This window comes from Pituophis catenifer, unplaced genomic scaffold, assembly GCF_029215685.1.
Source record: "Pituophis catenifer annectens isolate HBS135680 unplaced genomic scaffold, rPitCat1.0.hap2 SCAF_14, whole genome shotgun sequence".
In the NCBI taxonomy this organism is placed as follows: Eukaryota; Metazoa; Chordata; class Lepidosauria; order Squamata; family Colubridae; genus Pituophis; species Pituophis catenifer.
The window spans coordinates 2,102,745-2,125,959 of NW_027256894.1; the positions used below are offsets into that span (position 1 = coordinate 2,102,745).

At 50.4% G+C, this 23,215-nt stretch overlaps 1 protein-coding gene across 1 annotated transcript in view; it reads right to left on the reverse strand.

The window, feature by feature from the left end:
• The window catches only part of ADAMTS7 (ADAM metallopeptidase with thrombospondin type 1 motif 7), a 49,894-nt gene that overhangs the window by 21,101 nt on the left and 5,578 nt on the right, over nucleotides 1-23,215 (reverse strand). Inside the window, exons 5-16 of the mRNA XM_070953627.1 lie at nucleotides 22,947-23,030; nucleotides 22,288-22,412; nucleotides 21,798-21,947; nucleotides 19,582-19,725; nucleotides 18,726-18,870; nucleotides 18,067-18,159; nucleotides 16,484-16,629; nucleotides 14,699-14,868; nucleotides 13,984-14,117; nucleotides 13,241-13,361; nucleotides 12,511-12,755; nucleotides 4,872-5,013 (exon numbers count right to left, since the gene is read on the reverse strand). Of these exons, the coding sequence (XP_070809728.1) occupies nucleotides 4,872-5,013; nucleotides 12,511-12,755; nucleotides 13,241-13,361; nucleotides 13,984-14,117; nucleotides 14,699-14,868; nucleotides 16,484-16,629; nucleotides 18,067-18,159; nucleotides 18,726-18,870; nucleotides 19,582-19,725; nucleotides 21,798-21,947; nucleotides 22,288-22,412; nucleotides 22,947-23,030 (1,699 nt within the window). The remainder of the gene's footprint in view (nucleotides 1-4,871; nucleotides 5,014-12,510; nucleotides 12,756-13,240; nucleotides 13,362-13,983; nucleotides 14,118-14,698; nucleotides 14,869-16,483; nucleotides 16,630-18,066; nucleotides 18,160-18,725; nucleotides 18,871-19,581; nucleotides 19,726-21,797; nucleotides 21,948-22,287; nucleotides 22,413-22,946; nucleotides 23,031-23,215) is intronic.

A 23,215-nucleotide genomic window follows, 5' to 3' on the forward strand; every position in this document is an offset into this window, starting at 1 on the left:
GCAAGGACACATTATCTGGGGATAGAACAAAATCCTTTTGTGTTATGCTGTGGTTCTCACCTGTGAGCAAAACTCACGGACAGAAATTTGAGTTCCCCCATGCAACTTAAACTTGCAACTTAATTCTCATTTCAAGTTGAACCCGAACCTTGTGTTCAGTCACAACTTGGAATCTCTCTGCTGTGAGTTCGATCCTAGGTAGCGGCAGATATTTCTCTCTTTGTGCACAATGAGAAAATATCTGCTGTGAACTCCGTATTGGTGACAGGAAGGGCATCCGGTCAGTAAACACTCAGCTCCATTCAGTTGCCCAGACTCCATCCCGATGCAATGAGATATATAATGAGACGTCAAGAGAGAAGATGGCATCACTAAGTGGCCATCAATGACCAAGAGCTGGTTGAAAAACTCTCCAATGAGAGCAGGCCAGGGTCTCTTGGTCAGACGGAGGGAACTGTTAATTAGAGTAACACAAGGTTCTCCTTTAATCCCCCTGCTGGTCCACATGTTTATAAATGACTCTCATTAGGAGTTAGGAAATACGATCATTAGATTTTTGAGATGAGACAAAGACAGGGGAGATACCTTTGGAACACCTGTGGTCCAGCATCATCACCACTAACCAAACTGGGTCTTTCAGTCCAGCTTATAAACAGATTTACTACAAAATAAATTCATTACATTCAAGTTGGACTTAAGTCTTCCACAAAACACACAAGGAACAAATCTGTGAATAAATGTCAGTTCAGGCCCCAAGGCCAGTAGCGAACCTTAGATTTCTGAAGTGCACTTCTCCAGAGCAGGTATGTCAAACTTGATTTCATTGAGGGCCACATCAGGGTTGTGTTTGACCTTGGGGGGGGAGGCGTGGTCAGAGGGGCGTGGCCAGCTCGACATCACTTGTGTCGGGGGGGCACCTGTGGTGGCCAAGTGCTAAGGCAGGACTTCCCTCAGGCCTTCCCTCACTCATTATCATCTTCTTTCCTTCCTTCCCTTCCCTTCCCTTCTTTTTTCTTCCCTCTTCATTCTCCTTTCTTCTTCCTTCCCCTCTTTCCTTATTTTTACTTCCTTGCTCTCTTCCTCTCTTCTTTTTCCTTGTCTTTCCTCTTTCCCTTTCTCCTTTCCTGTCCCTTCTTGCACGCTCATTTCCAGGGCCGCCCGCGGGTCAGATCTAAGCAACAAATACCCCTGACTCCATCCCTGCTCCAGAGGAATCAGCTGCTGGCCACCAACAAGCAGGGCTGTGCCAAAGAAGCCCATTCCCAATCCAGACCCTGGCCAAGCCCTGCCAGGCCTCTGTCCTTCTTCCTGACATCTCAAGGTTCCTGTAATTTTGCAATGTGACTCTCACCTTTGACCAGTTGCCCGTAACCCACAGTGCCAAGCAGGAGACTGCCCTGGTTGCTGTCGCTGAGCACAGCTTGCTGAGCTGCTGCTGCTTCACTGACTGGGAAGATTTATCCCGGAGCACCAGCTCTGCTGCCCACTGCCATCTAATTCTGGACAAATGCATCTGACAAATGCCTTTCCTTCCACAAATGCTTCGCAAGGCAGCCAAAACACACACACTTCCCTAGAGAGGGAGAACACACGTTGGCCCAATGAACAGGAAATGTTTCTGGGGGGTCATGATTCTGGAGAATCCCCAGTAGGGAGGCAAGTAGCCAAATTCTGATGTATTTTTGGAAGCTCTTACTGCTGGGCAGGAAATTTTAAAAAAATCTGCTTGGTTGGCAAACATCTCCTTTCAGCTCAGCTAATGAAGAAGCTGTAGGTAAGTGTTCATTAACCTCCATTGGCCTGTCTTTGTCCTGGATCAAAAATATGCATTAATTTCCTTTCTAGAAGGTGTAAACAACTATTGCTAGTTGTTTTGAGTCATTTTTCTCAGCCATTGTGGCACTATTGCCGGCTTTGAGGACCAAGACTTCATATGAATTGCTGCAGCCTCTGCTAGCTCTACCTCAGGGGCCAAAAGCTGCCCCTCAATGGGGAAGGGGGGAGACACAGGGTCTTCACTGTGTCCATGGATAGAACATTTCCACCCCCTTTAAAGGCTTTGCATGTCTGGTGACACTCAGCGTGCACCCTGCACCTGAGCCCAGATCTCAGCTTTATGGGACACGGTAGAGAGCCCAGGGCCTCCCCCGCTTCTCCGATCCTGGAGGACGTCAGTGAGTAACACCATGGAGGAACAAGTGGCACCGCTGGGACTGAATCACTTATTCAGTTTCCCTCCAAAAGACACCACCCACAGGATGAGCCCAGGAGAGCTGGCACTTTGCCAGAGTGCCTGACTGAGTGGTGGGTTCAGATGAGCCACGTGGCCCAGCTAAACGACATGCTTCAAAGAACAGGCCTCTAACAGCCCATGAGAACTCCAGTAGGGCCACAGGTCAATTCCAGTTCCATGCTGCTGGAGAGCAACCTTATCAAATCATCAGAAGTTGGTGGTCCTACAAGCCATCTCAAAATGCTGTGGAGATTCTCAGTCATCCAGGTCATGGTTGTCCCACAGGTGCTTTTTCGAAAGGCAACTGGACGTCCTTGGTTTTTCCTTGAAGACGTTTTGCTTCTCATCCAAGAAGCTTCTTGAATGAAAAGCAAAATGTCTTCAAGGACACACCAAGAAAGTCCAGCTGCCTTTCAAATAAGCACCTTTGAGAGGAGTCATTTCAAAGGACAGCAATGACATCTTCACGGCACCACTGAGAAGCAATGAAGAATGACCACTGTAAGCAAAAGGGGTCTTTGGATAAAAAGCATCCCCCTAAAAACGAAAGAGAGAAACCCACATCTGGCAAGCAGAACTAGCTGCCAAGTCCCAGAAGGTACCCGGGTTTCAGGTCTTTCCCCAAACCTTTGTTGGTTGCAGTTCTGGCTTATGGGGCCCATGGAACTCTGGATCAGGGGTCTCCAACCTTGCCAACTCTAAGCCTGGTGGACTTCAACTCCCAGAATTCCTAGCAAAGCTGGCTGGGGAATTCTGGGAGCTGAAGTCCGCCAGGCTTAAAGTTGGCAAGGTTGGAGACCTCTGCTGTGGATGAAGCTTTCCAATAGACGTGAGAAGCTTGTCTCAGCATTTCTCTGCTGCAGGTATAGGAATCTTTCAGTGCCACTTGGCCTCACAGTCTGGTCTCCCTGTGGTCAGCCAATTGCCAAAAAAGCCACAATCTGCCACCAGATAGCTGCCAGAGGCAGTCACTGTCCCCTCAAGGCTAAAAGCGCTGACCCCCGGCCCCCATCCCACCAGGACTTGCAGGACTTGGATCCAACCCTTTTGTAAAGCCTGCTGACCAGGTGGGCAGCACCACAGGTAGTGAATTCCAATGTTGAATTTAAAAGTTGTGTAAAAAAAAACAAAAAACCTTTGTCCTGATTCTTTCAGGATTCAATTTGATTGGTTCCAGTATTTTGGGAAGGGGAAAGCAGCTTCTCCTTGCCTATCTATCTATGTTATGCATAATTATATAGACTTTAATCATTTCCCCTTTCAGCTGCCTTTTTTCTAGATTAGACAGCTTTTCTTAAACCTTTCCAGCCCCTGGATCACCTTATTTGCCCTCCTCTGAACCTTCTTTAGCTCCACTATATTCTTTTTGAGTTGTGTGACCAAAACTGCACAGTGTTCCAGATGGAGTCGCACCATCAATTTGTATCAGGGCATTATGACACTCGTCTTCAGTACCGTTTCTTATTAGCCCCAACATGTTGCTTTTTTTCACAGCAGATACACACCCTGCCAACACCTCAATTGAACTCTACCACCAGTCCAAGGCCTCTTTCTCTATCAGTCACTGGCCAGATTCCACTCGGAGCAAGCAGCTTTTTCCCAAGGAAGCATCTGCACAAAGCCTTCTGACCAGCTGTTTGAGGTCAGCTAACTCCACGGCCTGCTTCTCCCATCCACCTTCTGGCCCTCTGAAGGCCACAGCGGCCTGACCTTGCAGACGGGAGCTTCTGAATCAGAAAGCCAGAGTTGTTTGCCAACACAAGCTGTTTGCCTCTTACTGTCACAGCCTCCTACGCAACATTGAAACAGGGCGATGGATTGGCAGGCTCCAAGGAATGAAGAAGCAATGTGTTCTCTACACCAAGCCCCCATTTCTGGACCCCAACCAACTGAACTGAGGCTCAAGTTTCCTATGAGCATATACACAACAGCCAAGGGGTGCCAAGAACAAGCATGTGCATTTCTCTCCTGTTTGAATGCAGAGCAGAAACCTTCCTTCCTTTCTCAGTTTGCCCCATGATCTCCCCTGGCAGACAATGAAGGCACACAATGCAATAAAAGCCCAAGGAACGGCTGGACCCAATCATGAACCGATGGCGCCTGGCAGGCAATCACCCTCATGTTGCCAAACATTTCCTCATCATCGCAGCTGCCTTCATCGCCACCCTTCCTCCCCCCATCAGCAGAAGAAATGAGAAGAAGAACCGCACATCAGACGGGGCTCACCCCATCAGGCAGCAGCAGAAGCCAACTGGGCCGGCAAGAGCTAAAAGGATGCAAGCAGATGCCGCCTGCCCTGGGCAGGTTCTCTGAGCCCCTCTGCCATGCACTCTGTTTTTCTAGACTTAAAGCTTCCTGCACTGCCTCATAAGATTTGACCAGGCTGGTGCCTCAAAAGCAGACCCTGAAATGTAAGAAGCTCCCGTTCCTATCCTGACCCTGACTGTTCTTTTAGAAAAGCATTTGCAGTGGGGGATGCTGGCTCCCCTGGGACCCTTCGACCCCTTCGACCCCCCTCCCCCGGTTTTCTGGACTGCCCCATGCAAAAATCAGTCCAATTGGATTTGCAGCTGGACAGTTGCTGCTTCTGGTCAGGCCGCCGAGAAAGCAGCTTGCTGCCCAGCAGGCAAGTCCTCACCTGTCCCACAGGTAGCTGTGCATTTTGTCCAGGGTCCGTAGTGCCAGAAGAACTCAGGAGGAGCAACTGAACTCTGATTCCTAGACTCCTGCTGGATGGTGTACTGATAGCGGACACCCGGGTTCTTCTCTTGAAACAGGAGCTGCGGGGAAGCAGAAACACACGCTGAGCTACTAAGGCAGAGCGTTGGGGAAACACGACTGTGAAAACGCCCCTCTTGCATCTCCCGAGGTGAAATGGGGCAACCACCCACTTATGGGGAGCCTGGGATTCTGTCACTGAGGGCAAATCACTACACAGACAGTCCTGGCCTGAACGACAATGATGGAGACTGGAATTTCCATTGGTAAGTGGTGCTGTTATAAAGCTCCATGTGACGTGACTGCACCGCTTGGCAATGGCAATCCGGCAGTCCCTCTGCTGTCATTAAGCAAGGATCACAGGTTGTTAAGCAAGGACCTCACTTGACCAGGATTTGGGACTTTCTTTTGGCTTCCAAAAAAAGAGTCAGTGGGGAAGCCCATGGGAAGTCCCAGACAAAAGCCTATTTGGGGCAGCCTGTGAGCAGGCCGGCAAAGAGGCGAGTGCTACAGAGTGGGGCCCGGTGTGCTCATCCGGCACAAGCGCAACAGGGAAGGGATGCCCAAGTACAGATGGGAGGTGAGGGCCATGGAATGTGGGAAGGTACATAGATGCAACCCTGCGCATGTTCAGCCAGGTGAGGGAGGGGTGTTGTGGTTTGGAGGCGTTGCAGTGTGAGCACAACCATCCGTCATGCACTGCAGTGTGGGCACAGGGGAGGTGCTGTGGGCAGGCAAATGCTATGAAGAAAAAGCAACAGAAGCAGGAATGATTTGTCATCTTCCCACTGACTTCACAGGCCAGCAGGGAAGGATGCAAACGGCAGTCACCTGGCCGTGGGATGCTGCAACCGTCATAAGTGCGAGGCAGTTGCCAAGCACCCAAATCACCACAATGACCACAACTTCCAGGACAAGCCATTTGTACTTCTTGTTCAGGGCTGTTGCAACTTTGGATGGTCACTGAGTGAATGGTCGATAACTGAGGATTAACTGTAAAGCACCTTCCCTCACTGCACAAGGTCTGTGGAAGTCAGGAGGTTTTACAACAGATCGACCTCTTCGCCCTCCAACCGTGCGAATCAGAATCAGAATAGAGCTGGAAGGGAGCTTGGAGGTCTTCTAGTCCAGCCCCCTGCTCGAGCAGGAGATCCTATACCCATGATGGCGAACCTATGGCATGCGTGCCTGAGGTGGCACGTGGAGCCATGTTGCCTGGCACACGCAGCGGTGCCCATTCCTCTTCCAAGTTTCTGGCACGCATGCGCACGCAATGATCAGCTGGCCTTTGTGTGTGTGGCAGTGCCGGAAACTGGAAGAGCTGGTCGTCCGTTTTCCAGGGTGAGCATGCACGCCGGCCAGCTGATTGGTGTGTGCGTATGCGTGGCAGTAACCGGAAGACTTGCCATCTGGTACATGCGAAGTGCTCCCTTTTCGGCACTTGGTGCCAAAAGGTTCATCATCACTGACCTATACCATTTCAGACAAGTGACTGTCCACTCTCTTCTCAATCCTCCCCAGCCCTGCTCTTCTTTTTGTGGCCTTTGTTTTCACTGCAAGAAAAAAATAGCCACGGGAATTTGGGAACAGATCTACAAGGAGACCACAGGTAGTCCTCAACTTACAACCACAATTGAGCCTAAAGGTTTTCTGTGGTTTTGGCCCATTTTACAACCTTTCGTGTCACAGTTATTAAGTGAATCACTTCAGCTGTTAAGTTAGCAACAGAGTCATTAAGTGAATCCGGCTTCCCTATTGCTCGTCAGAAGGTCACAAAAGGGGATCACATGACCCAGGCATGCATCATAGATATGAATCAGTTGCCAGATGTCTGAATTTTGATCACATGACCATGAGGTTGCTGCAAGGGTCATAAGTGCAAAAACTGGTCATAGGTTTACTGCCAACTTTGGTCACTAAACAAATGATTGTAAATTGAGGACTACTGCAGAACTAACATTCTAGAGCAGGGGTGCCAAACTCAAGGCCGCATCCGTTTTCAGCTGCAATGGCCTCCTGCAACCCTCTGCCAACAAAAACGCAGCTCAGGAGGGCCCTCCCAAGCTCCGTTTTCACTGGCAGAGGCACCACGGGCCGGTCCTTCACTGTTTCCAAGGCAGCCCCACGGGCCAGATTTAAGCACCCCATGGGCCGGACCGCTCAGGCCACCACAGGCGCCCCCGACAGGAGTGACGTTGAGCTGGCCACGCCCCCCTGGCCACACCCCCTCCAAGGTCAAACACAACCCTGATGTGGCCTTCAATGAAATTTGACGCCCCTGTTCTAGAGAGAACTACATAATATATACAGTCTGTATATATATATATATATATATATATATGTAGGTCTTTGGTTATTCGGGTCTTCTCCCACGTAAAATTGGAAGTGTCTTGGCGACGTTTCGACGAAGTCTCATTCGTCATCTTCAGGCTGGTGTTCTCGGCTTCGTGCTTCCAGGAGCTCCTGAAGATGACGAATGAGACTTCGTCGAAACGTCGCCAAGACACTTCCAATTTTACGTGGGAGAAGACCCGAATAACCAAAGACCTACATACAAACACCCGCGAAAACCTGAGAAAACATATATATATATATTATGGCTTTATTACATACATACATACATACCAGTGGTGGGTTTCAATTTTTTTTACTACCGGTTCTGTAGACATGGTGTGGCTTGGTGGGCATGGCTTGGTAGGCGTGGCATGGGTAGGATACTGTAAAATCTCCATTCCCTCCCCACTCCAGGGGAAAGTTACAGCAAAATCCCCATTTCCTCCCAATCAGCTGGGACTCGGGAGGCAGGGAATAGATGGGAGCAGGGCCAGTCAGAATTTTTACTACCGGTTCTCCGAACTACTCAAAACTTCCACTACCGGTTCTCCAGAACTGGTCAGAACCTGCTGAAACCCACCTCTGATACATACATACACGCTTACGTGGTGTAATGGTTACATTAAGGCATCAGGCTAGAAACAGGCATCTGAGAGTTCTACCTCTGCTTTGGGCGCAGCCAGCTGGCCTTGAGCCAGTCACTCTCTCTCAGCCCTAAAAACGAGGCAATAGCAAACCATGCCTGAAAAACCTTGTCAAGAAAACTGCCAGGGGCTGGTCGAAGGAGTCCCTGAGAGTCCATACTGAAGGAAAAAAGACAGAATCTGGCAGGGCTCTTACATCCCGTGAATCAAGGAGGAGCCTGCCTGTATCTCATCTTTTTTCCCTGGCCTAAGGATCTTTCCGCGATCTGACAGATGGCCAGTCTGGAGAAAAGAAGGGGTGACAATAGCAGTGCTCCAGTATCTGAGGGGCTGCCACAAAGAAGAAGAGGAGGTCAACGTGTTTTCCAAAGCCCCTGAAGGCAGGACCAGAAGCAACGGATGGAAAGTAATCAAGGAGAGAAGCAACCTGGAATTAAGGAGAAACTTCCCAGCAGTGAGCACAATTAACCAGCTTGCCTCCAGAAGTTGTGGGTGCTTCATCACTGGAGGCTTTTAAGAAGAGACTGGACAGCCACTTGTCTGGAATGGTAGAGGATATCTCCTGCTTGAGCAGGGGGTTGGACTAGAAGACCTCCAAGATCCCTTCCAGCTTTATTCTGATTGATTTCTCCCATGAGGTGTAGCAACTGAGCCACACACCTACCCAGCCCAGCTCACAAAACAGGTGTGGAACGACAGTGACTTTAGAGAGGGGGGAAACGGGAAGGCTAGGAGGAGGAAGGCTCCCAGGAATATTTGGGTCTACTCTTCAAGTTTGTCCACCCCACTGAACAGACTCCACAAGAAGACCATCTCCAGTAACAGAGTCTTGCAAGCCGCATTGTGTTTTTCCTCCCTTTCTTATTTACCCCCATTGAGTCAGGAAGGAATTAACTTGAGCCTCTTCTTGAGGCCTGGTCTCCTTTCCAGGCCTCAAGAAATCCTTCCTGTAGTTCGTATAATTATGTCCCTCAAGGCCATCCCCATAGCTCTCTACAAAATGTACAATAGGCTTCCCAGAAAAACTGGACATGACCTGAATTAATGCACCTTCAAATTTCCTGAGCGGGACATGATCCTTTGACCTGTGAGATATTTTTCACAAGATCAACGTAGAAAGAGAAGGAGAATCAGAATGGAAGATCTGACTCTCTTCCTGAGGGGGAGGAGAGGGGAAGCAAGTCTCATTTGTTCCAAGGCTTTTCACAGTCAGTCAAATCCACACCGCACACAGTGCGGAAGCCGGGAAGGACATCTTCTAGCAGGGTTAAGCTCTTGCTGATGCCCGGACCGAGAGTCTCGGAGGATTGGCGCTCCACCTTAGGGCTCCTCTCCGAGGCATTTCAGAGTCCTGGGCACCAGCAGGACTAACCAAGTGGGTGGAAGAAAGCTGACCAGCACCAAGGATCTCTTAAATCACTTCCTTTGTTCTGCATCTCACAAGTGGCTATTCAGCAGAGGAACAGGGGCCAGGAGAGGAACTTGGCTCCTTGGCTGGAAGGCTCTGTCCAAGCAGACTCCTCCCAGTAAGATTTAAAAGGTCCCCAATTCATTAAGTCGAGGCCTTCCTTCTCTCCAAGCGGAGAACGTTGATTGATTTTTAAAATCAACGCCCAGGTAGGTTATTTGGTCAATGAGGTTTATCATCATCAGGGTCTCAGAATGGTCCCCATGTTAACATTGGCCACTGGCTTCCCCATCTGATTCCAGGATTCAGTGCCTATGCAAGAGGGAACCTCTAGCTCTCCTATCATTGTTAGGAATATTAGTTACTTATCAAATTTACATACCACCACAACTATAGAAAAGCTCTTGGTGCCTCACAATAGCGAAGACATAATAGTACAAAACAAAAATTATGGTATTTTTTAAACCTCCCAGAAGACAATGCCCAACATTCAATCTCCACCCCCCCACCCCCCCCCACCCCCCCAGAAAAGCCCAGTTTTCATTTATTTTCAGAAGATGAATAGGAATGAAGAGCTGAGGTCTAGTTGCAGGCAGAGCTGTGGCTTGCCAGAGCCTGGGAGGGGTCCTCATCTTCCCACGGCCGAACTGGATGGCTCAGACTGGGCTGAAGCCTCTCAGACCCTCCACACGGCATGAGGGGGTAAGAACATTTAGGGCAGGGGGGTCAAACTTGATTTCATTGAGGGCCGCATCAGGGTTGTGTTTGATCTTGGGGAGGAGGGGGGGTTGAGGTTGGGTGTGGTAAGGGTGGGTGTGGCCAGCTTAACATTGTTCATGTCGGTGCCTGTGGTGGCCCCAACACTCTGTCAGGGAAAACGGGCTCCCGAACTCCGTTTTCACTGGCAGAGGGTTGCAGGAGGCCATCACAGCCACAAACGGAGCTCGGGAGCCCGTTTTTGCTGGCAGAGGCACCGCAGGCCGGTCATTCACTATTTCCAGGGTGCCCCTGCGGGCCAGATCTAAGCACCCCGCAGGCCAGATGCGGCCCCAGACCTTGAGTTTGACACCCCTGATTTAGAGCAGGCAGAAGAAACCATCTTGAACAGTTTCTCATCTCTCAGCATGAAGAGCCAGTTCAGCTTTACCCCCGTAGCTTGTGTACCTCAGCAAAGAGCCCAAGCTCAGGAACAGGAGCTGAGAAGACCTACAAACCTCACAGGGTCCTGCGCTGTACGGTGCAAAATGGAAGGTTTCCTATCTGATCTGTGGTGACAACCAGCTTCGCTGCCCAAGGAGGACCAAACGGTGGGAAGGCAGCAACAGAGGGTCAGCGTAGGAGGGCAGGGGCCTGTCTGGGCTCAGCTCACCAAAGATTGTGCTGCCAAGAACGACTTCTTTTATTATTACAAAAACCCCTTTGGTATAGGAATATTTGGAGGAATCCTAAACACTTGTCTTTAAGGGTTTGCACCTCAAAACTGCTGTGTTCGGGGGATACATAGGTAGTCACAAGCAGCCACACAAGGCCGTGTGAAATCGGCCCAGGGCCGTGAGATAGGAAGTAACTATACAGATGCTCAGCTGCATCCCTGCAAGCTACAAAACCTGGGAAAGCAGCAGCACCGGGTGACGAGAGCAGGGATCACCAACCTTTCGGACCTTAGGGACCACTAAATTCATAATTTTAAATCCCACGGACCACTAATATGATCTATCTAATGACCGGTTGGGTGGGCGTGGCTAGGTGGTCATGTGACTGGGTGGGCATGGCCAACTCAATGTCACTCACGTTGCGGGGCACCTCACCCCTCCCCTCCCAGCCTCTCCTTGCTTGCCTGCCCAGGCTCCTTAGGGTCGCAACAGGAAGCAGTTGTTTGAGCTAAGCAGCCACCATGAGAAAAAATTGGCAAAACAGCTCAGTTCAAATTGGATCTGACCGAGAAGGAGGCTCAGCAGAAGCACCTCACTGAGGACTAGGAGCATAGGTTTTCCAAGCAGAGAGAAGACCTGTGGGAGTGCAAGGCCAGGTAATGGCGCCTGGAGGCTCAGCGGGCTGAGATGGTCAGCCGGTTCCAGGCCATGATGCAGTCCCACTGGAACAAAGTCCTCCGGCTCTTCGCCACCAGCGGCACTTCCCTCCAGCCTTTGCCCAAAGCCCCGCACCAGGAGGCTGAAGCAGACCCCAAGTCGGAATTTCTTCCCCCCTCCGACCCACACAAAAAGACCCCAAAGGAGGAGACTCTCTGCTGCAACACAAATGTTCATTCCATAGTTTGAGGATCCCTGATTTAGTGCAATATTAAAAATGCAAATAATTTTTCTGCAGACCACCAAAATTTTCCCACGGACCACCAGTTGTTGACCGCTGGACTAGAGGGTTTCATCCAGAAACAGACCCGGGACCACTTTAACACTACTCCCACTTGCATTTTTCTGGGAAGCAGCTTGGCTTTCCCGATCTCAGAGGAGCAATGATGGGGAGGGCAGTCCTGCTCCACTTCTGCCTCTCACAGACCCCTGGAAATCAGGCAACCTGAGCAGGGAAAGGCTCCTGCTGTCCAGCCAAAGAGACCAGGTCTGCTTTCAACTGCCCCTCAACCCTGCAGACCCCTGAACAGCACAACCCCTCCCCAGTGCCTGGGCTGGAAATAGGCTCCGTTTTGTGCTCTCACACCCACCCAAATAGTGAGCCTTTGCTCCTGAGGCATTTGTGACTGTCATTCATGTTCTCTGCACCTAGACTTTATTCTTTCCCCAAAATGCAGCCCCCATCCAGCTCCCAGTTAATGTCTCAAGACAGCCACTGCATGGTGAAAAGCAGAGGTCGGCATCCAAACAGGAGAGGACAGTCTGTTCCCCCTTCCCACCGGACTCTGATCTTGAGTCCAGAACTAAAAAAAAAAGACACATAAAATTTGAGAAGGAATCTAATGTCACTGGCTCCGAAGCCCATCTCTGCCTATGGAAAACCCCAGGCTGACTTCAAGCTTTCCATACAAGGCTGGGAAGCAACAATGCCGCTACTGCTGTTGTCCAAGAGTCCCCGGGGCAAAATGAACGGATGGCTCCAACACTTGGCAGCCCCTCTGTGGGGCAAACAGCCTTGCCCAAGAAGTGACCTAAACACAGAGTTTAGCACAAGAGCCCAGCCACAAATCCCCCTTTGCCTACCTGAATCCAAATCGGTTCTTCTGTGGGCCCTGGAGAAGTCAGGTTTTCCCAATTTCCCATTCTCTTGTAGGTGAAGGTGGTCCCAGCCACTTTGTAGTCACCGTTCCACTGGATGGTCCAGCCACCATTCAGGAAATATTTCTTGGGGTCTTCACTTCTCAAAGCCAGGAAGTTCTCTGCTTCGGCCATCTCCTCGATCTGGATCTCACGTGCTCCAGCCGGGATCAGGCCAACATCAACATAACCTGTTGGGATGTTGAATGTTTGTCACCAGCAGGCAACAACGCAAAGTCCTCGTTCCCAGCAAGTGGAATGAGCCCACTCTTTCTGGCGGCTACACAGGGAGCCTCCTGAATGTCTCCCAAGAGCTTCTGTCTAGTCCAAAGGGAAATTGCTCTCAAGGCGGCCAAACAACCCCTGGAAAAAGATGCAGATGTGCTTTCACCAGAACTTGCAAGAGGTCAGGAAATCCTTCAAAGGAAGACATGTAAGCATACATTTCATGGGAAGCCCCGCCACTTCTATGAGATCCACTTCCTGCTCCAATCCTTTGGGATCACTGCATTTCAAACGTCTCTCCCCCACATCCTCATTTGTTCTAAATCCTTTGTGTCACAGCACAGCTCAAATATTAAGAAACCTAGAATGTCTCAATTTTACAGAGAAACAGAGAATGATAAGAATTCACAAGCCGTCTCCCGCCCGCACCAGCCTTCCCGAAATGACTCACCCAGCCCCTCGCTCTCCTCAAAGGTCTTCTTCACTGTCCGACAGGTTGATCCATCCCCCTGGCACACACCACACCGGTCCTCCACAGCGTAGGAGTCAATTTCATAGTCGCAACCAATGTTCTGAAAGAGATGGGAGGGCCATGGGCACCCTCCTGAGCCACCTCTGGGAGAGACCTGGCTTGCCATCCTGGATGCCCCCCGAGAAACACGAGCTCCCTTGGCGGCAGCTCTTTCCAAGGCCCTCCCCATGCCCTTGAAAGCAACAGCCGTGCTCCCCATGCAATAGTGAACCTACGCATGGAAGCACCCCCAAAGCCAAAGGTCCCCTCCAAGGACATTCACTCTCACCTTGCTAATGATTAACAGGGATTTTTTGTTACCTGCACAGACAAAATGCAAAAGCCCTCCATGCTTAGTCTTGCCTGAGGGTCATCAAAATGGGATCCCAGAGGATTCCATTTCAACCCATCCTAGCAACCCCAGGCTGCCTTATTTGCACCTCCGGGCTACTGCATTATGGAAACCAAACCCAGAGGACTCAGGGTATCACGGAACGTGGGCCACTGGAGTAACCGGGGCAGTCCTTCTTGAGCTAAGCAAAAGTAAGCAGGTTGTGCCAACAGAACCACCGCCTTTCCTTGGAGTCCACCATGGAAGCCCATGTCACCATCCACCCTCAAGATATGGAATTTTAGACATGCCAGTAGGGTGGGCGGGGGAGACAATGCCCCCACATGCCTACCTTACAGATCCCGTTAATGCACCTGTCCCGCCTGTTGTTCTCTTCGTAGCACGGGGTCCCATCAATGGTAGCATCACGAAACTTTTCGGCGAAGTACTCATTGTTGGGTCGACAGTTCAGTTCGCAAGGGTTGCCTGTGGAGGCCAGAGGAGAGAGCCTGATGGCCCAGGACCTCTCGCCCAAGCCCGCCAGCATGGCTTGCTGCAGTACAGAAGCCTCAATGAGAAAAAGACTCCGCGATTCCCAGAAGTGACTCAGAAGCAGTCAAGGGTACTTGACAAGGCCACCTGGTGCCCACAGGCACCAGCACAACTCTGGGTGGTAGATATGGATTTTGGTGCCCACATAGAATCACAGGGCTGAAAGAGGCCTAGGGTGTCTCCTAGCCCAACCCCCTGCCCAAGGAAGGGGACCATCCCAGACAGATGATTGTCCAATCTTTTCTTGAGAACCTCCAGTTATGGAGCACTGAGAAGATGAATGGGGTTCCTGATCCAGCTCTGGGAGCCACAGAGCACTCTGGAGCGAGAGCCGAACCTGGGGTGTTACTTAATCTTCTGGAAAGGGGAGCTGTGTGACATTGTGCCTGCCATAAGAGCCATCTGGCCAACAGGTAAGTCCCATAGGGCACCACTTGGTAAATGCTCCCTTCCGGTGGTTACCCCAATTTACAGGCCTGTATTTCACTCTGGACAGAGGCTCGAGAGAGGCTTACTGGTATTGGGGACTGGGCTCCACTTGTAAAGCTTCCCTTTGTAGGGCCAGTGGTCAAAACGGCTGCACTGGATCTGCCGAAAAGAGGGCTCGTCTGCCGGACACGGCTGTGCATTGCAGACCCTGAAGCGTTTCCGTTCTCCCAGGCAGTATTTCCCACCATACTTGGGGCTGAGGATTGGAAAGAAAAAGCAACTCATCTGCTTGAGGAAGAAACCATCCTCACCAGTCTGCCCAGTTAAGCAAGCTGGTGCTGATTCCCTGAAAAGGCTGAAGGCCAGATGGGAGACTGAAGGGAGAGTCCTATGCAGAGGCCAGCAATAACCCTGCAAGTCAATCTTTGACCTCCTCAACTCTTTGGGGGGCACCTGGTAGTGGTTCTTGGCATTTTCTGGGGCCAATAGATTCCTATCACATCCACAAGATGAAGAATAATTTTGGTTGGAACTCTCCTCTGCGCTCACAAGGCTGTGTTAAACCAAGAGCAGGGAGAAGAGCTGGCAGGAGAGGCTGTGTCCGATGCTACAAAAAGGTCCTATCCTGCAATATTCAGTAGGAAATGTTCACCTGCTCTTGTAATCCATCAGTCATTAAGAGAAACCGTTTCAATTGCACTTCCGGGGATCTCTCTCTCTCTCCCACCTAGAGACACGGCGGTGACGGGCCTGACATGGGCAGCAGCAGCCGCTGCCTGAAACTCCCTGGCCTGGTTGTCTCTCCAGTGCGGCTGATACAAACCTTCTTGACCCTGGACAAGCCTTCTGGAGCAGGGCAGGTTATGCACTCCTGAAGCTAAATTCTTCCCGGGGGTGGGGTGGGGGGTCTGAGCCAAACAGGCTTCCTGGCAGGAACTGAACCAGCCTCCCTAGCCAGTGACAGGAGCCCCTCCCCTTGAAGACAGGAGAGAGGAAACTGCTCTGATGATGGATGTGGGAAGGGGAGAGGGAGAGGGCAAGAGAGACTAGGAATGGCCTGCAAATTCTGCAGAGCTCTGCAAACTCTTGACTCCTCCTCACCAATTCTGGGTTCTGCCCACTGGAAAGAAAAGAAGAATCATACAGTTGCAAGGGACCTCATGTCCAACTCTCCGCCCAAGGCAGGAATCTCTTCTCATCATCCCAAACTAATGGCTGGCCAATCTTTTCTTGGAATTCTCCAATCCCTCTGCCCTGGGACCTCTCCTCCTGTGCTGCAAGACGCCTCTCCTGTCTGCCCTGTCCATTCTCTTCTTCAGGCTGAACAGACCAAGTTCCTTTAATCATTCTTCACAGGGTGAGCCTCCAAGCCCCTCACCCTCTACCTTCTTCCAAATTCCTCAGCATTCTTTTTATATTGTGACAACCAGAACTGGACACAGGATTCAGGACTGGTCTGACCTGAACTCTCTCTTCCAGATCTTGGCCCTAAGACCTCTGCCGACAGCTGCACTGGCTCTTTTGAAATAGAAGCAGGAATGGGGAAGCATGCAAATCACACAATGTTGGTTGGGAAACAGGACAACTGCCTAGTAAAAGCCTTGGACCAAGCACCCCATGTGGAAATATGTACTTTGGATGCCAGGAAGAACCAGCCTCTGCTCCTATGAGCTCTTGGAACCCAGCGCCACATGATTGCTGGGTGTGTTCAACTTGCCGAAGGACGCATTTGGGGCTCATGACCTGGTCCTCACTCAAAGCAAAGAGAGATGTGCCCATCAGAGGCCAAGGGGTCGAAGCAGAAGGCAGCTGGGCAGGGCAGCTAGACTCCCTTTGTGACCAGCTTCTTGGGCAGATGACCAGTCACTTACGCAGGATTGTTGCATGGCCGCTCTGCGTTCTGCACTCCAGCCCCACAAGTCCGGGAACAGGCCGTCCAGGAGCTCCAGGCTGCCCAGCCTCCATGGACAGGCTCTGGGCGGTACCCAACGCTTACACACTCTCCGTTGAAGCACCACTGAAACAAACAGAGGCCCATCAGTGACAAAGAGGTCTGGGGGGCTCCCTGAAGGGCCGGCTGTCTTTTCAGCCCACTGCTAGCTGACGTCTCATTCCCTCCATCAAAGTCTACCTGCTAAAAGGAGCTCGGTGGCTCATGTGGCTAGAGCGCTGGGTTGACAATCTGCAAGCCCACGTTCAAGACCCGGGTGCTGCTGTGCAGCCGAGTGAGGTCCCGTCATTTGCCCCGGTTCCTGCCAACCCAGGAAAGCATGCAAACGGAGTAGATAAATAGGTACCACTTTGGTGGGCTCATTAATGGGGACATGAAAGGAGCCCCCAATTGGACGTCCCCTGGGCAACAATGATGTCACCGGTTAATCCTTTCAACCGGAAGTGTCTCAGTGCTTCCAACATGAATATGATGACAAAAGACTAGCAGCTTAGGACCTTAAATGGCTATGGAGGAATCATCCCTTTGCTTTCATGGTCCTCTTTGGTCCTGACTCTCGGTTGCTAATGGCCATTTGGGTCTTGCAGAGGTCTGAGCCGAGCACATGCAGAGACTGCGTGAAACTGGGCCAAGAACTATAAGAGAGCTGAGCTCAGAAACAGGCTGAAAACCAGAAGAGACACTGACCGGAAGCGTTCCAGCGTAGGACTGGAATACTACTGTGCCTCTGACCAGCTGAGGTTTCCAGAGCATCTTCCCGGTGGCTAAAAAGAGGGCACTTTGCAGGACACCAAATGCCTCCATTCTGCTAAGCTCCCTATCCAGACAGTCCCTCTTGGCCGGAGCTGAAGCCAGCAAAGCAGGCGCTGCCTCCAGACAAGGCGGTGCAGGGTCCAAGATAAAGATGGGGCTGCAGAGAACAGCAGAAATGCCCAAGGTTGCCGCCTCCTGGAACTGGCCACCTAGCAGGAGCAGAACCACTTGCCAGCTTGAGTCAGGCAGCCCTCCAGAAGGGGGCATCAGCCAGGACATTAATGCTGACTGGAGAGCCACGGGATGGCACTCTGCCACCCTGCTCCATCACACACTCTCTCTCTCTTCCAGCAACTCCCAAACAGGCAAGCAGCCTGTCCTGAAAAGAACTCAAGGAAACTAGTTGCATCCAAGAATGGCTGGAGTGATCATAGCCATTTGCAGCTGCCTTTTAAAAGATGCTCCTCCCTTGTTGGACATCAAACACAATTGCCCATCAGACACTTTCTCCCCACTCCCAGTTGATGCTCAACAATTAAGGGAAGGGCACGAATTGTGCAATCGGAGATGCCCTTAAGCTTTTAAGAGAAGCTTCTGAGCAAAGTTCTGTTTTGCTGCAGGGTTTGTGTTGGACTGCGAATGTCAGAGTCTCAGTAGGACTCTGCCATGGCACGCTTTAGCCAAAATGGCATTTGGGGGGCAGGTTCGGGGCTGAGGTTCTCTGGCCCAGAGACGGGCCCCAGGAAATACCTTGTTCTCGTCACACTTGGTGCCGTCAACAGCTGCGTCCAGCTTGGAATGACACGTGTTCCCCACAGAGCACCAGAGGGTGTTGCAGACGCTCTGCGGGAAGGAATGAAATGCTCTGAATCTGTGGTCAGGGCAGGGAGGCTGAGCAGCTGCACGGAGGGAGAGCAAGCGGCACCAGGGCACATTCCTCTTCCCATTGGCAGAGGACAGGAGAAGGAGGTGGCATCTCCGGCCAGAAGGATGAATCGGGCTGCCCTCTCTAAAGAAAATGTTGCTATATTCCGGACAGGCCCAGACCTTGGGGGAGGGAGGCTCCGGTCCCCTGCTGCTGTCTGGAATACTGACAGTTTTTACATGTGCAATTTAATTCAAGAAATGTTTTCCATTCGTTTTTGTAAGACAACAGCAGGTGTAGAAATCCATACATCATACATTCTCTGATCCAGGGTTCTCAGCCTAAGGTTTGTCCACAAAATCTTAAGGGGATCAAGCTTGGGAAACTCTGCTCTAATCAGATCCCAAGTCATTGGTTGACACCACACCCACCCACACCCACACCGGGTGTTCCTGTAACGCTTCTGCCACAGATGGGCCCTCTTCCTCAGAGGCACTTTCTCCCAAGGGCATCGGGAGCCCCTCCGTGGCCTGTCCCCGCTTACATCCATGTCGTCGCAGTAGGTGGAGTAGGCGCCATACTGGAGTCGGCACTGGTGGCTGACATCGTAGAGGACTCCCGGTGGAACCGAGGGGAAGCCAATCACATCCTTGGCTGGGGGATCATCCAGACAAAGTCCCCAGCCCCGGCTGCAAAGAGACACATCAGGTAAGCAGGAGGGAGGGAATACAATCTGGAAAGAATCCAGAACAAAGCATCTAGGATGGCTCTCGACTCAGGGCCCAAGGAGGGGGAAGGGGAAAGAGAGACCTTGAGCCTAGGAAAGCCCCTCCCTGGTTGCACAGCCTTCTGCTGCAGCCTCAGCCCACGCAGACCAAGAGGGCTTTCTTAATCAGAATAGAGCTGGAAGGGACTTTGGAGGTCCTGTAGAGCTCAAGCAGGAGACCCCAGACCATTCCAAACTCTCTCTCCAGCCTCTTCTTAAAAGCCTCCAGTGATGGAGCACCCACAACTTCTGGAGGCAACTTCTGTTCCACTGCTTAATTGTTCTCCCTCTTAGGAAGTTTCTCCTCAATTCCAGGTTGCTTCTCTCTTTGATTATTTTCCATCCATTGTTTCTTGTCCTGCCCTCGGGTGCTTTGGAGAATAGGCTGACCCCCTCTTCTTTGGGGCAGCCTCTCAAATACTGGAATCCAGCTATCACGTCACCCCTAGTCCTTCTTTTCTCTACACCGGCCATACCCAAATCCTGCAACCATTCCTCATATGTTTTATTCTCCAGGCCTTTAGTAGTAGTAGTAGTAGTAGTAGTAGTAGTAGTGGTGGTGGTGGAGGAGGAGCCTCCTGAGAGAGTAAAAGGGCTGCTGCAGAAGGCGAGGGGATTGGGATGGCTGACTTACTCAAGGAAGCGTGTGATGTATTCCCTGCTGCAGAGAGACCAGGTGAGGGGTGAAGTGTCATACAGGAGCTGCGGAGACATGATGAAAGGCCTTTTCCCAACTGGCTCACAGTCATTGCCGCTGCCGTCGTGCTGAATCCCAAAACTGCAAAGGCAGAGCCCCCCAAAGGAAGTGAGAGACTCACACGTGCAAAGGAGCATCAAAGCAGCACCCCAAAGTTCTCTGGGGGGGGGTGTCAAAGGAAGGACTGGGAAGCAGGTCGGGGGAATGTCTTGTGGCTTCTAGACACATAACAGGGGAACAAGAGAACGACACCCCCCCCCCATTAAACATCCTGCGAAGCAGACCTCTTGAGTGGACTGAACAAGAGTGCCGGGAAGGGAGAGGTTTTCCAATCTGCATCACTGGAGATGGTGGCTATCAGTGGAGACAAGACTCCAGCTGGCCAAGGCCCGTGTCAGTGAGGCATATATCATTTTGGGTGTGGCTGAAAAGGCAAGCAGCAAGCCTGGGGGCAGGAAATGGGGTGGCAATTGTATCAATGGGGGTTACTGGGATGGGGGGGGAAGCGTCAGCACCCAGAAAGGATCACCAGAACTACCCTTAGAACCAAAAACCTTGCCAAGGCCTTTCGTGAGATGGCTAGGGAATTCCGGGAGACCGACACATCTTAAAGTTGCTGAGGTTGAGAAACACTGGTCTACACCACCCTTGAAGGGGGACCAGCACAGGTCAGAGTTGCAGGGTCAGAAAACAGGCAAAGCAATAGCCTTTGAAAAATCACAGCTGCTTTTCTCAGAGGAAGCTCCAATTTTCCATTTTTATAACTTTACTGACATTTTTATGGATTTTAAACAAATGACAATCAATCTTTTCTATAGGCAGTTCTTGCTTATCAACTCCCTCATTCAGTGACTGTTCAGTTATGACGGTGCTGTTCCATGATCACCATGATAGTTAGTACACCTTGTCTTATGATAGATCTGGTTTTCTTTTTTTCCCCTTGCAGAGCAGAGATTGTAGAATTACAGATTACAAAAGAGCAAGTAAGCACACAATAAAAAATACACTGGGCTGCTTGTGTAACACCCTAGAGTCTGCCAGTGCCAGCACATTGCTTTAGATTTGTTTTCCACATTGCTTATTCTCTTGTAATCCCTTCCTCTCCAATCTCTCTGCTCTCCTGGGAGGGGAGGGGAGAAAAGAACTAAGCAATTTCTGTAGGCAATCTTTTCTGTTTATGACCCATTCTTTCTTTCACTCAGTGGAAAAATTGGAGGAAGGGATGACAAAAGAGTAAAGACATGCAATGAGGAGTACACATTGAATGGAATGTGCAGGCACTAGTAGCCACAACCATATTATACAAACAGCCTGGGAATACACCAGACTGTTTGCACAGTGCATTAGTGGCTGCAGGCACCAGGGCATTCCTTTCAATGTATAATCCCCATTGTGTATTTGCTTTACTCTCTTGTAATCCTTTTCTCTCCAATGAATATAAATACATACATTAATTCACTTCTTGCTGATTATTCCAATGCCCTGGTAAGCATTCCAAAGGGTTAGGAAGTGGTTAGGAGACAAACAAAAGCTGAACATTTGAAGCTGATTAGTCTTATCAGTTTCAAGCTGGAAAGAGTCGTGTTCACATGATTTCCCATTAGTAACCACTTTGTTTAGTGATGGAGTTGCCAGTCTCAATTGAGGATGCTAAAAAGGACTACCTGTACTTTTACATGCTATGCAAGCATGTGGCTTAAGAGAGTTTTAAAAGAAAGCAGATTATTTAGGGCTGTCTAGTACGATTCCAAAAGGGATTGTTTTGTCAGTTTTACAACTGTACACTTTTGTCTCTCCTCCCCCCACCCCTTTTGGTGAAGGTATGCTTTCAATGTTTTCTGTCAAGTCCTTGTCAGCCAAGCACAACCAAAATGAAGATTTCTCCCAGAATTTCCTTGACGTGACTCATAAAAAAGGAATGGACAGCTTTCACTCCAGAACCCCTAACCTCTCCGCTTACTTAAGGGGGGGTTTCCATTGAAGGACCCTGTGCACAATGAGGAGGAAACCATCTCCCTGGAGTGGAGACATGCAAATCTCTCCAGCTCTGAACATGCTAGGACACCCCCTTTCCAGGAATCAACGTCTGCAAACCTCTACTCAGTAATCACTCTTAATCTCGGACAGGCCGAGACGCCCAGCTGCAGCCTTACCTGTGTCCCAGTTCGTGGGCCACGGTGAACGCCAGTGGAAGTCCCGTGTCCTCATTCACGTTGCAGCTCCGATGTGGCTGGCACATGCCAGAGACGTGGGCCAGGCCCAACGTCTCACACGGACGGTTCATGGCAGTGCAGAGATCCTTCCTTTCCGAGTCAGGGAGAAGCACACAAACACACAGAACAAAAGAGAGGATCACTGTACTGGGCAAGACCCAGCTGGGTTGAAGGAAAATAAATTGACAATTGGAGAACTATAGGAAAAAACAATGGCCCAGCTCAAAAACAGAAGCCAACCAACATGCTCAGGCATTTCAGGTCCAGTGGCAGGACATCAGTGCAGTGGGCATCTCAAAACACTGTAAGGCTCCTTTGCAATGTGGTGTCGGAGCATGGTCTCCATCAAGAATGTTCTTTCTTCAAAGAAGTTCCTCACTTTCAGTGAAATGGACAGATGTTACAGACAGCACTGAAGTCAGAGGGATACCTGGTGAGCAAGATGGCGACATCATGATGTAGGGGGTGAGCATCCCCCTTGGGGTTGAGGGCTTTCTGCCACTTGCAAAAACTTCTCAAGGTGTTGTCGGCATGGTGGCTGATTTTCAGATCCTCCTACAGAAAGAGAATTAGAACCCTCAATTAACAGACAGACATTGCACTGGAACGACAAACCATTGAAAACCATGAAAAGCAATTAAAAGCTTTACCAATAAACAAAAGCAGGGTATATAACAATAACTATTATTATTATTATTCATATTTCCCCATTCCTCCAAAGCTGAAATTGTTGAACTCCTATAAAGATTTTACCAATCTCAGAAACTCTGAATAAACATAAACACCCTTGCCCTAAAAAAAAAAAGAAGGCATCAAGACAGCAAAGCCAAAAAGAATTCAAGTGCAAAAGGGATTTTAGTGGCAGCTTTCAAGCAAAGGACTTTTTGTAGCCAGCACAACAAGAAACCCAAAAAGGCAGTGAAATCACTGCAGGAAGAAACAAGAGGATGCACAGACTATGGACCATCGCAGAGGGACCTGAAACAGAGCTGGTGGAAGCAGCAGAATCAACACCCGCAGCTTTCTTCTTCTGGCTCCTGAACCTACAGAGAAGAGCAGAAGCAGCTCTACATAATGTCTTCTTCTTACCTCCTCATCTTCCAGAAAGATAAGACGCACAATAGAAATGTGGACCGGGTTCCCAATGCTGGCATCATGGAATAAACCAGCCACCTGCATAATGGAAGAAGTGGAGTCGCTCAGTGAGTTCTGCACATTGAGAAGGGAAGTTCTCTCCTGTGCCACAAATGCTTCCCAAATGCTTCAGTCAACCAAATTAGCCCAAACTTCTTCTCAGAAACGGAGCCCTTCTCCTGGCTGAGAGGTGCCCTTTGTCTGTTCTACAACCAGCAACCTTT